At 44.9% G+C, this 13,280-nt stretch overlaps 2 protein-coding genes across 3 annotated transcripts; one reads left to right on the top strand and one right to left on the bottom strand.

The window, feature by feature from the left end:
• The first annotated feature begins 5,065 nt into the window (after positions 1-5,065).
• On the top strand, positions 5,066-8,234 carry LOC124692933 (probable tocopherol O-methyltransferase, chloroplastic). The gene is made up of 6 exons (XM_047226373.1): positions 5,066-5,451; positions 6,909-7,078; positions 7,172-7,276; positions 7,399-7,602; positions 7,709-7,811; positions 7,932-8,234. The coding sequence occupies exons 1-6, from the start codon at positions 5,109-5,111 to the stop codon at positions 8,075-8,077; spliced, it is 1,071 nt and encodes a 356-aa protein (XP_047082329.1). The 5' UTR covers positions 5,066-5,108; the 3' UTR covers positions 8,078-8,234.
• Positions 8,235-8,562: 328 nt separating this feature from the next.
• LOC124688122 (V-type proton ATPase subunit G1-like) lies at positions 8,563-12,184 on the bottom strand. Of its 2 annotated transcripts, none has more exons than XM_047221838.1 (4): positions 12,053-12,184; positions 10,753-10,847; positions 9,097-9,197; positions 8,563-9,013 (listed from the first exon to the last, which is right to left on the bottom strand). In XM_047221838.1, the coding sequence occupies exons 2-4, from the start codon at positions 10,838-10,840 to the stop codon at positions 8,870-8,872; spliced, it is 333 nt and encodes a 110-aa protein (XP_047077794.1). In that variant the 5' UTR covers positions 10,841-10,847; positions 12,053-12,184; the 3' UTR covers positions 8,563-8,869. The 2 variants fall into 2 exon arrangements, with proteins under 2 accessions (XP_047077794.1, XP_047077795.1); XM_047221839.1 differs by having other exon boundaries at positions 10,753-10,850.
• Between the last annotated feature and the right edge of the window lie 1,096 nt (positions 12,185-13,280).

Genomic DNA, 13,280 nt, shown 5'->3' on the forward strand with positions numbered 1-13,280 from the left:
TGGCTTTTAAACATACTGAAAACTAAGAAATATTATAACCAAGTCATAAGATTGGGAGTCGTTATTTTATCATGTGTATTATGACACATTCAGTACAAAATATATTACCACCTAACTGACTGCATTTTGCCGCTGGAAACTACTTGAAAATTAGAGGTAGTGTATATATCCCAACAACTCATACCTTGCAATTTAGAGCAACATGAACTTACCCAGATTGTTTAGATTTGTAAATATACTTAGACATAAGATCCGTCCTTTATATTCCACCAACCATAACATGAACATTCACACCAGTGCAAGCCTCGACAACATCAATTGTTGCAACAACTCATGTAGTGCACCAACAGAAGGTTTAAGCATGAGCAATAATGATTATCCCGAGAAGAGAGGACCTAAAGATCCCCTTCAGTTGGTATACATCGATCGTTATGTAATCCTTCCTGATCAATAAAGTCCCCACTTTACCTGAAAAAATCATATTAAAATCTAAGCCCAAACAATTTGCTAAATTAGTATATCCATATCACACCTAATTATGTAAGCTGATACATTCGGAAAGATTACTAAACCCAACATCCAAATCCAATCGTACTTACAGCCTTACTTCATATGATGATCTCATTAGATCCACAACTCAATCTCCTGGTGTACCATCCAGATCCTACGTAGAGCGGTGTGTAACCGGGTAAAGGAAGAACATACAGCCTACAACAACCAACAGGAGCCCGGACGAACAGAGCAAATCGGCAGAAAAATAGGAAAGGGGTTACAGATTATGCTCAAGCATATCTGAAATTTCTCTTTACACTACCTATAAAGTATCCCGAAGCTCCGGTCCATTGCTTCTCTCCATGTCTTCAGCAGCGACAATTGCAGCCTGATGAAAGGCATATAAATCTGAGAAAAAATAATGTGTGAACCTTTTCTAAAAAAGTGGAGATCACAAGGGACAAGGGTGGAAGGATGAATACCTTGTCCACTGCTCGTCCGCCGCGGAATCCCTCCCTACCTTCACGTCGCCTCCATCGCCGGCCCATCTGCCGCTTCTTGGCCGCAGCGAGGACGTCGACGTAGGGCTCGTGGCCTTCCTTGTCCACTGTGCAAGCCCTCCCTCCCTTCACGCCGCCTCCCTCGCCGGCCGCCTCCGACGATTCCTCACACTGCTGAGCCCCGCCCAGGCCCGTCCTGCTCCTCACAAACCCACCACGAACCCTAGCCGCTGCTCCCGTGGAGGGCGACCGCGGACTGCCGTTGCCGCTGCTCGGTGTTGGTCATCGCAGCCTCACCACACGCCGGCGGATGTGGGAAGAGCAGGGGACGCGAGAGGAGAGAGAGGTGGGATTGGGGAGAGACGAGCAGAGCAGCGGCGACGAGGATTTGGTAGGGTTTGCCTGGAAGATGATTTTGTCGCACGTTAGCCTTTTCCTCTCCACTGAGTCACGAGAGGAAAGCCCAAATCTACCCCTGCTTGGGTGGAGATCTTTTCCACGGGCGGATGCCATGCCTGACCAAACCAAATCCTACCCGCAGCAACTGACGAGCGGGGCCGACCGATGGTGGGGCGCACGAGCAGCCAGAGGCGGGTAACACATGGATGTTGCATGGGGTTCACTAGTGGGAGGAGGCAACAGGGAAACGGCCACACGAATCAGTGCGGTCGCTTCTAGCCATGAATCAACGGATGAGATGCATAGATGGATGCATAGATGAGAAAATCCAACGGTTCAGAATCGAAAATCGTTGTGAGAGCCCCATGGGGTGGAGCAATTATACCTTAGATTCTATGCACTAGTGGAAATGTCGGTCTGTTCAGTCGGATCGGTCTGCTGCCTGCGATGACCGAACATCACACAAATATTTCGGTCATCTGCTTCTCAAGACCGATGCAGTGACCGAAGACCGATTTATTCGATATTTTGGGTTCGGTCCCGATTATCTCGGGTTCGGTCTTCGGTCTCGGTTTTTTATACCTGGGCATAGGTGTAGCTTGCCAAAATACTTTTCCCAGAGAAACACACGTAAGTACAGCAAGCAAATCGATGGACAAGAAGCTAACTAGTTTTTTTTTTTTTGAACAAGGGGACGGTCCTGAAGGACCGAGAGAACGTTGCGTTAATACCAAGCGGTGGCAGTACAAATTACAAGCAGGAACTTAAGAATTGGAAAATTACAACTTGGTCCTGGAACTTAGCATAGAGGACCCCCAAACTAAAACTAAGAACGCAATCAGGTCCTTTGTCTTCTCCACCGCGCTTGCAAGATGGAATCGCCCGCCGGCCGTCGCCACCATCACCGGGGAACATGCCACTTGGGAGGGAGGCGAGGAGAAACTCCGACGCCGATCCATCAAAGAGGGGCCTCACCTTGAGGTTGGATAGACGCCACATCCTTGGCGTCATGATTTGCCGCCCATCGGCATAGATCGATGGCCTGCACACTGCCATCGTAGGAGAGCTCATATCTGCAGCAAAAAGATACCCCCGCCACCATCCAGATCCGCCACACTTCAAGCTGCTCTCCTCATCTCCCTCGCCACCAAGGCCGACCAAGACGAAGAGCTCAGCACCGAAATCACAGAACTGGAGATAGCCACACTTATTGGAGGAGCCCGTACCAGCAGCCTCATCCTTCATCTTCCTCCATGGAAGCTTGACAGAAAAGGTCGAGGACGACTGTCCGGCGGCGCGCGAGACCACCAGAGCAGCAAAGCTCCAAGATACGGCTTTATTGACGGAGATCCCTAGGATTTGCTCAACCTCCTGAGACCAGAAGATCGCAGAGGGAAGAACAAGCCCCAGTCCGCACCGGAACCAGCCGACGAACTCTGGCGACCTACTCCCAAACGCCATAAAGGACAAGCAAACAGCAGAAAAACTACTTCTATGTACATCGGCGCAGCTCCATGTCCAGCTCCGACCGGCTAATCCGGTGGAGAGGGCATCGGAGAGGCCACGACCTCTGTAGAAACCTCTCGAGGTATTGTTCACCACTGAGAGAGCGAAGGGGGGAAATGGGATATTCTCAACGGCACTGTCCCAGAAGCTAACTAGTTGATTGTTGTCTTGTACTTTTTTGATTGATTCCTCACTAGTTGTCTACGCATCAGGCAAGACTCGCATCAAGCAAGTCAGCGAGCTCCATCGTGGTTAACTTACCATGTGCCCGTCTCTGCTCTGGATGGTAGGCACTGCTGGATGCAAGCATCTCTGCCGCTGCCCAGGACGGAAAGCGCCGCCCGAACTGCTGCTCGGTAGGAAGCACCGCCGCCGCTGTGTACGAGAGAGATGAGACAAAGAAAAAGATTCAAAGAGGAGGGGATGAAGAAGACAAATATGACATGTGGGCCATGTACGTCAGAGAGATAGATGAGAGAACGGGAAAATCTCTCTGTTTGGTAACGACCAAAATGCGACCTTAGACCGGGAATGCTAAGTTAAGGATGTAGATTTCTGGGATTAGGAGTTGAGGGTTTAGAACATCTCCAGCCGCGTCCTCTAAAGCGTCGCGGTTTGGGGGACGTGTTTTGTTCGTGCCGAGTTTGGGGACGTCGCTCCCCAGTCGCGTCCCCCAAACGTCTCCCCCAAACATTTAAAATACTTTTTTTTGGCATTTTTATTTTAATTTCCACAAACTAATACATAATTGGGTACGTGGTTTCCACAAACTAATACATAGTTGGAACCATGATGGACACAAATATAAAATATTGCAAATAAATTAAACCTAACTAGGCCGTGCATCGAAGGTTTCCTGTGTTCGCTGCTAAAAAGGAACACTCGAGGGCACACCTAGTCACCCAAACTGGAAAATCCAGCGGGAGGATGGTGTCCTTGTTGGTTCTACCGATGAGGCGAACATCCAGAAACCTCCGTACACGTATTCGCTGCGAAGAAACAACACTAGTCGTTCTCCTCGTCGGTGTTGTCGCCGTGGTAGTCCCGGCGGCAGCGCGTCTCGTCGAAGACCTTGACGCTCAAGTCCCTGTCGCCGAAGTAGGAGAACAGGAGGATGAAGCCGGCTTCGAGGCTGTGGTGGCGCGCAAACTTCTCCCAGCCGATGTTGAGGTACATCTTGTCGCGCGCATCGTAGATCGCGTCAACGATCCATCGGTAGAAGCCGCACGAAGCCTCCCGCAGATACATCGTGCGCGAGCGGTCGTCGCCGGCGACGTACTCAGCGAAGGAGTCCGGCAGCCTCTGGATGCCGCGCGGATCGCCCTTGAGGACGAGGACGAACTCGAACAGCACGTCCGGCTCCACGTCCATCCCCGACGATGAAGACGACGACGTGGGAGGCGACGGCGAGCGTTCAGCTCTGCCGCGGCCACGGCCACGACCACGACCACGGCCGCGAGGACGGCCTCCGCCTCTACCAGACATAGCGCCGAGTCTTGTTGAGATGGTGGCGGCTAGGGTTTGGGGGAGAGGCGCTAGGGTTTGTGTGTGAGAGGGACGATGAGAGGCGGCCCTTTTATAGGCCGGAGGGAGGCGGAGGAGCGGTGGCGCTCATTAACACTGGCACGCAGAGCTAGGCGCGACGGGACGCGTCGCTGCGCCTCTGCGGGAAATGCACCGTCGCTGCGGGAACTGGACCGTCGCTGCAAAGACAATTAACTTCCGTCGCGAGGTCGGCGACGGTTAGGTTAACATTTATTGTGCCGCTGACGGGTCGGCCCCGCCACTACCCGCCTCGCTTTTCGTTGTGTCCGGCGTCCCCGGAGCGTCTCCTGTGGGACGGGGACGGGCTCGGGGCGCCGGACACCGTATCGGGCCACGCCGGACAAAAATGAGCTTTGGGGGACGCGGCTGGAACGGTTTTTTGGTCCGGCGTGCCCCAAATTGCTTTGAGGGACGCCGGCTGGAGATGCTCTTATTTCGGACACCCTCTATAAGTTCAAGGTTTATTTTAGACTTCACTCTTTCCAATTCGCTACGTAACAAAATTCTGCGATCTCATTTCGTCGCGCACGCGTTCGTCCGTCTGCCTCACCCTCGCCCCGGCCAATCCGGCAACGGGGCCGAGCTAAACGCCACCTGCACGCCTGACCTCTGGCGTCACTAAAAAATTCTTACCAGCTCATCTATCAGTAGGCTCCGGTTACAAAAATGGCCAACTCCGCCGGCCTGCTCCACTCACTCCTCCCCTCCACTGCCTCCACCCCGCGCCTCCGCCACCGCACCCCGCCCGCCGGCCTCTTCTGCCGCCACCGATCGACGTTCCCCGCCCGCCCGATGGCGACCGCCGCCGTGGCCGACGCGTCGGCGCCGCCGGGGCTGAACGAGGGCATCGCGGGGCTCTACGACGAGTCGTCCGGCCTCTGGGAGAGCATCTGGGGCGAGCACATGCACCACGGCTTCTACGACGCCGGCCAGGCCGCCGACATGTCCGACCACCGCCGCGCCCAGATCCGCATGGTCGAGGAGGCGCTCGCCTTCGCCGCCGTTCCGGGTGAGTAGAGTACGTCCGGATCATACGCTTGCAGTTGCAGTTTTTGTATCAGTCCGTCAGTTACCTTCACCTGAGTGGTACTGCAATCCCGAGCGCGGTGTGGACTTGGTACAGTGTATATTGACCCGAGCTATCTGGCCGGCTTACCTTTACTTCCCAGTTGCCACGCTACTGACCAATGCTTTTTGTAAGTACGAGATGACACGGGCTAGGAGGACCGCACGCTCTTTGGATTGAGCTCGGTTGTGTTATCTCTCTACTGTTCTGCCAATAGTCTCTGCTCGTAGTGCTTTACGGTGGTTGTGCTGTGCCCACTAGACTCAACTAGCTGTCTAGCAGTTTGCAACGATGGCGTTTAAAAGGAAAGTCTGTGTATACTACTACTACTATACAGTACACCTCTCGATGATCAGCCCTTGCAGAAGGCCGCACCAGTGCAGTACTCCACGTTTAGCTTTGAACCCAAGTCAAACTTTATTAAATTTGACCATTTTTTAGAAAATAGTGGCGAGATTTATTACACTAAATTAGTACCACTAGATCCATCTTGAGACATAATTTAATAATACCTTTGTCCACAAACGGATGTATCAAAATTGTCCGAATTTAGATGTACCTATACATGTTTTAGTGTATGGATACATCGAAATTTAAACAAATCTCTGACATCTTTTTATGGATAGAGGGAGTATAATATACTAATTTGATGTCATATATGTTTATACCTTTTTTCATAAAAGTTTGGTCAAATATGAGAGTTTAAAAAGGTATACATACACTTATTCACGGAGGGAGGAAGTACGCCGTAACAATTCCCTCCCTTACAAATTACTTTTTGGGCGTTCCCTTTCAATTTCTATAGAGTACTTGTACTTCTACCTTTTTTATGATTGTCTTAAGTAGATTTGAAATATAATTTTTCTGAGAAATTCACTTTGTAGTCTCTTATAGTTTTTTTTAGCTAAGTCTCTTATAGTATGCATGACAGTATATTATTATTGGTGCTAGAGTGTGACTTATTTTCTGCTTACTCTGATCATATAAAAGTCAATTTTGGAAGGTCGAGAGTAACCCTATTTTATTATTATTATTTATTAAGATGGCATGGAAATAATGTCCTAGATTAATCACGCACTAGAACTGCTTGTAATTTATTTAAAAAAAAGCATATATTCGGTCATAAGTATTACAAGTGCATAACAACAACCACATCTCCAGTTCAAGCCTGCCATAATATCTTGCAGCACAGCTGCATTGGGAATCAACCAAGTTCAAATTCATAAAAATGGACTAAACGAGACATCTAAAAGGATAGTAGCACCTTGTTTCAAAACAAGCAGAACTAGGAAAATTGGCTGTGATGTCTCATGTATGGACAATCAGCTTAATATGTGCTGCAAATATGCATTGCTGCTACTAACAGTTCGCTTGTGCTGGACTGGTGTTTGTGCTTTCAGACGATCCGGCGAACAAACCCAAAATGATAGTCGATGTTGGGTGTGGAATCGGTGGTAGCTCAAGATACCTGGCGAACAAATACGGAGCACAGTGTCGCGGGATCACATTGAGCCCTGTGCAAGCTGAGAGAGGAAATGCCCTCGCTGCGGCACAGGGGTTGTCGGATAAGGTGTGCCTTACTGTTCCACTCTTGGCAATTGGTTTGGGATTTCAGTTGGTTTTAACGCTAGGAGTAACAATGTTGTGGACATGCTTGGCACAGGCTTCTTTCCAAGTTGCTGATGCTCTGGATCAACCTTTTCCCGATGGGCAGTTTGATCTAGTTTGGTCTATGGAGAGTGGTGAGCACATGCCGAACAAAAAGAAGGTAAACATACTTCTGAAAAGAAACCTAACAGTACGTGTCACTGCAAAACAATAAATTAGCCCACTCACCTGATGAAAACTAGTATTGGGTATTATGTCAAATCCTACTGAATCATGTATCAGTTCGTAGGCGAGCTGGCACGTGTCGCAGCTCCTGGAGCACCGATCATCATTGTTACCTGGTGCCATAGGAACCTAGCGCCGTCTGAAGACTCATTGAAACCTGACGAGCTGAATCTCTTGAAAAAGATTTGTGATGCATATTACCTCCCAGATTGGTGCTCGCCTAATGATTATGTCAAGATTGCCGAGTCATTGTCCCTTGAGGTATTTCTTTCCCCCCAAATTATGAGTTCTGAATTAATTTGATTGATTCTATCTACCTCATACACAAATTTGCACGATCTCACACTTGTACTGTCTGAGATATCAGGATATCAAGACGGCTGACTGGTCGGAAAACGTTGCACCATTTTGGCCTGCTGTTATCCAATCAGCACTGACATGGAAAGGCTTCACTTCTCTTCTAAGAAGTGGTATGATCTTATCTTCTTTCCCACTCTGTACGGCCCATCAGCTGCACCAAAATGAAACGATCTGTTCATGATTCTTTTTGGACTGATTTACATCTCAACTTGGGCTTTACCCATCTGAAGGATGGAAGACGATAAAGGGAGCACTGGTGATGCCTCTCATGATTCAAGGCTACAAGAAAGGACTCATCAAGTTCACCATCATCACCTGCCGCAAACCCCAAACAGCCATAGAAGGAGAAGAAACTCCCATTGCTAGCCCAGCATAGGATGATAGAAACCACGTGATTGTGATTTCTCCATTGTAATACACTCGGCATGCTGAAGCCATGTAGCTGAATGATTTTTGTTGCCCTACCTCTGTACCTTAGTGTCATATAATAAACGTGGCTTCTAAAGTAAAATTCTCCACAGATTTATTAGTAATACTGATGTTACAAAAGAGCAAGCAAAGAAATGTCTATACATGCTGATATGGATTGATTACTAAAAACGAAGAAAAACTGAGATGCTATTCATGCAAGACAAAGACGCCATCAGGTTTTAACACAGCTTATCCAAAGCGCAGAAACAGCAGATAATACCTCCTCCTTGTTGTAGATGTGTGCGCCAGGTTGTTGATAGGAGCCTGATCCACGCGTGTACTCTAAAATGCAGCTCTTAGACAAAAACTACTTAATAGCACAATGCAGATGCGTAGTATCTGTCCTTTGCTTCAATTCAGCTCTCAAATAAAGAGGGTTGCAAAGAGGTGTCAATGCAGAAGAACAAACACGTCTTATATTAACTTTCAAGTTCCAACATCTGAGTATACATAAAGGCTATCAAACGAAGCCAATAAAAATCAATGATATTTACTGTACAGTCACAAATAAAAATCAAGGGTGTTTACTGCCTAACAACAAGACATGTCCGCCCTGAAAACGGCAGATTATTGCATGGTCAAAAAGAAGTTTCATGGCAAAAACTGAAGAGTCATTTCTCATCGCATCTCTGGGATAGATAAACAGATGGTCAAACTCCAGGCCAAATCTTGGCTTGATCAGAGTTCTTCCCAGTTCTCAGTTACTCACGGTAGTGACATGCCTAAGAAGCATGTGGATCACCTCAGGGGAGATGCTCGCAGCCTGTTGATTTAATTGCTTAATTTTCGTAGAAGTTTCGTGCTCAAGGCGCTTGACGTTTGCACCGGAATCCCCGCTACTCTAGAAAAAAGAGCAGATAGGTTAGGACCAATGTAGCTCCTCTAATTCTATGAAAATAATAATTGGGTAAAAATGAAGCATACCTCTGCAACCTTCCTCTGAAAGTCAGCCTCCATCTGAGCACGATATTCAGCTATCTCCCTCTCAGCCTCCTCTTTAGCCTGCCTAAGCCTCGCTGACTTAGCTGCCAAGTAGTAGTCAACATGTGATCAGTTTCAAACCAATCATTTTTGCATGTCAGTTCTATAGGCAGCATAGCAAGAATGGTAAGAAATATATCAGTGACAGAGATTACTAATTAGCGGGTTTTTTTTTGCAAATTTTAAAGCAAAAGCTGAAATGGCTTCTAAAAAGCTGTGCATTTCACTGCATTGTCCAGATTGTTGTTTTGTAGATCCAAGGAATTGAAATTTGGTGTGATACAGCAGCGTGTAATAAAGAAATATATAGTATTTAAGGATCAAATGAGATACATAGTCATAGATCACCACACCAAAAAAAAACCATCTGAGTTTGGTGAAAATGAGCATAAGTATACCAAAACCAATACCATAGAGCTTATTCTGATTCTCAAATGATCACCATTGAGATTATAGTTATTTTAATTTGTATTCTTATAAGAGTTATCTTAATTTCAAAGAAAACTTTTGGTAGACATGGAAATCTTGTGTTGTTAATTGCTCTAAATTGGTAACCGTATTTAACAAAATAATGAAAACAGATGAAGGTGCTCTATGCAAATATTGACAGAGACGTTTCTTTGAAGCTTTTAGAGCAAGAATGGGTGAAAACATGTTTGTGGCAGGGATCACCAATTAGAACATTTTTGAAATTTTAAAACAAAAGCTAAAAATGGCTACTAAAAAGCTGGGTATTTTATTGCATAGTCCAGACTGTACTTTGGTAGATTCAAATAATTGAAGTTTGGTGTGAAACAGCAGCGAGGACCAAACTAAATATGTAGTCATGAATCTCAACAACGAAAAACATCTGAGTTTGGTCAAAATGAGCGCAAGAATTCCGAAATCAATACCATAGAACTTATTCCCATTCCGAAATGGTCACCATTGAGATTAGAGTTATCTTCTACGGCAAAAATATAGATTAGAATTATCTTAATTTGCATTCTCCAAAGAGTTATATTAATTTGAAAGACAACTTTCGGTAGACATGGAAATCTTGTGTTGTTAATTGCTCTAAATTGGTAACCATATTTAATAAAATGATGAAAACAGATGAAGGTTCCCTATGCAGATATTGACGGAGTTTTTGAAAAGTTTTAAAGAAAGAATGGGTATAAACATGTTTGTGCCAGCGATTACCAATTAGCACTTTAAAAAAATCTAAAGCTAAAAATGGCTTCTAAAAATCTATGTATTTCACTGCATAGTCCAGATAATTGAAGTTTGGTGTGAAACAGCAGCGGGGACCAAACAAAATATGTAGACATGGATCACAACAACGAAAAACATGTGATTATGTGAGTTTTGTCAAAATGAGCACAAGTATACCAAAATCAATACCATAAACTTATTCCAATTCTAAATTGACCACCATTTGAAAATAAAATGATGAAACTAGATAGTAATGCTGGCAGTGGAAAAAATGAAAAAATAAGATACAGTTAGTAGTAATCTTGGTAAACACATTAAACATATAGCATACTGCATAAGATTTTGCTCCACCAATGGTGTACTGTGCTCAACTCACTATACTAAGAAAATCGATAAAATAATTACCGGTCCTAGCAGCATTCACTATTTGTTGAGCTTCCTGCTCTGCAGCTAACAATTGCTGAATTCCCCCTTGGCGTCTGTTAGCATCCATCTCCCTTCTGCTACAGGCATGATGGACAAGGATTCAGATAAAAGACCCTAAACATATCATTGTACACAAGGGCACATAAAGCAAGGCCAAGATAAATATGACAAGTTCTAAACAGATAGATCCGTACAAGCTTTACATCATATAAAGGCCACACTCTCTAATATAGTATTGTATGCAGTACATCTTATCAGTGTTAGAATACATGTATACCGTATATGACTCTGGGTACGGTGTAGTACACCGACCTAGGTCATACCCTTGTAATGCTCCGGCTGGGGCTTTTCCAGCCTATATAAACATGCAACCCGGGACCCAAAAGGTACACCGGTTAAACCCTAAATTTTAACAATCAGCATAAAGAGAATATATTAAATCAAGCAATATATAAGCCTATAAGGAGAAGGTATAGAAAACCACAGGGGGTGCTATTTATCTAATGTGATATTCCCCAGGGATAACTTTTGGACCAATACGCACGACTGGCGTATCATATCACAATGAACTTTATATTCATCGCTAATTTGCATTCAGAAGCATCCGTCTGTACTTTGATTTCAGAGGTATATAAGAAGTCAGCATTCAATGGCTTAGGCATTTTGTTGTATCTGAGAGGGTTAGTTGCTTTCTGCATTTTTGGGCCCTGGTTTTCTATAATTGAGTTTGCTTACTGGTATCTTGTTTGTGGAAAGCCCAAAGCTGGGATTGAGTTGTTTCCCCTAAAGCTTCATACAAAGGCAGCAGCTCTCCTACTGCATTTGGAAAGGGCCGCACCTTGGCTTGGAGTTCAGAATTCAGAGGATCCTATCTCTATGCATGCGCACCAAAAAACTAGTTTTAATCCCAATCTTCCATCTATAAGTTCCAAAACAATCGCCACAATTGTAAATTTAAGCCTATTTTCACCAGAAATACATGCGATCAAACCAAAAATTGCTGTATTATGTTCGGCTAAAGAGAGTGGAAACAGAAATCTACAGCTGCCAGTGAGAGACAACAATCGTCATGACTCGTGCGATCCACAAATGTACAGCATTGGAAATATAAGATCAGACAGATGCAATTATGTTCTATCGCCCTTCCTTCTAGAGATGCGACGCAAAAAGAATCAGATCAAGATGCGGCCCGCTGAGAGTCACGGGGAGCTCCAGATTTGCATCGATTGAAAGAGAGATCGAGAAGAAAACTTGTACGAGGAGCCGAAAGGGGTCGTACCTGCACGGTTGCCCACTTGACGATTCCACGCAATGAGGATCGCTGAGATGGAATTGCAGAAACGGATCTGTGGCTGGCGACGAGGGGTAGGTCCGAAGGTACACGAAGCTGACCCGTGACCTGTTCGCGGCAATAATCCTGTGACTTGATGGATTCAGGTGTGACAGTTATTACGGTATTGTTATCAACTACTGTAACTGAAATATGTCTATATACATTAAAGTTGAGCAACGTTTTTTTAGGATGGAGGAAGTACTTTTTCACGACTTCGCGGACCTTGTTGATATGGTAGATGCTCATCATATTGTAAAAAATTAGTCAAACTAGAAAACGTGTATGTACATTATATTTTTGGAATGAAGCGAGTAGAATGAATGCGTCTATGTGTTCAGAGAAAATTGTGGCACGATCATTGTATTTCTCCGTCTACTTGATTTGATATAGTTAGTTTTATGTTTTAAGTATGTCTCTAGTAATGGTGTCTACGATGAAGGTGGTATATGAGGAAACACATATATTTTGGGCTTCCAATTTAGTATGATGTAATTGTTGTGGCTTACATTAAGAATCATTTGGTGTTTACAGATAAGCTTTCAGCTTTGCTTTTTGGTGCTCTTGTTTTTCTTCCCGAGGTAGGCGAGCAACATGCTCTTGAGCATGCCAACTATGAAGCACATAACGAATGCCTTTTTTAGAAATATGGTTTAATATATGAATTTGTTTTTTTTCTCTTTTTGGCAGTATTTATCCATTTGGTTCAAAGTGATAGAGCAAAGAAGAAAAACCTCTACCTTTGTAATGGAGGAAAGCGAGATTTTAATACTTCACTTGACTTCCTTTTAGAATTACTACACATAAAGTATGAGATTTAAGGCATTTATCGACATTACACCATCACAATCACACTGCTTTATTTGGTTTAATTTTTATTTAGTTGTGTTTATTAGTATTATGTGAACCATACACACCAATTTATAATATCCATGTGTTTTGAGATCATCTGTTTTGCACATGGTTTTTACCATGTTCCCTTTTCCCCCTATTCTTGCATCTCGAATCCTGCAAACCAATCATGGTGGTTCGCTATTGTTGGATTCCTTCAAAATTTGTTGGGATAGTACGGCTTTTGTGGATTTAGTCTCTGTAGTTTCATCGTCCCTAGCATGAAGGAACAACAGGCCGGGGATGAAGCTAAACATGGCAGCTGTAGGAGATACATGTTGTGTTT

Source organism: Lolium rigidum, chromosome 2 (genome assembly GCF_022539505.1).
Source record: "Lolium rigidum isolate FL_2022 chromosome 2, APGP_CSIRO_Lrig_0.1, whole genome shotgun sequence".
Classification (NCBI taxonomy): domain Eukaryota; kingdom Viridiplantae; phylum Streptophyta; class Magnoliopsida; order Poales; family Poaceae; genus Lolium; species Lolium rigidum.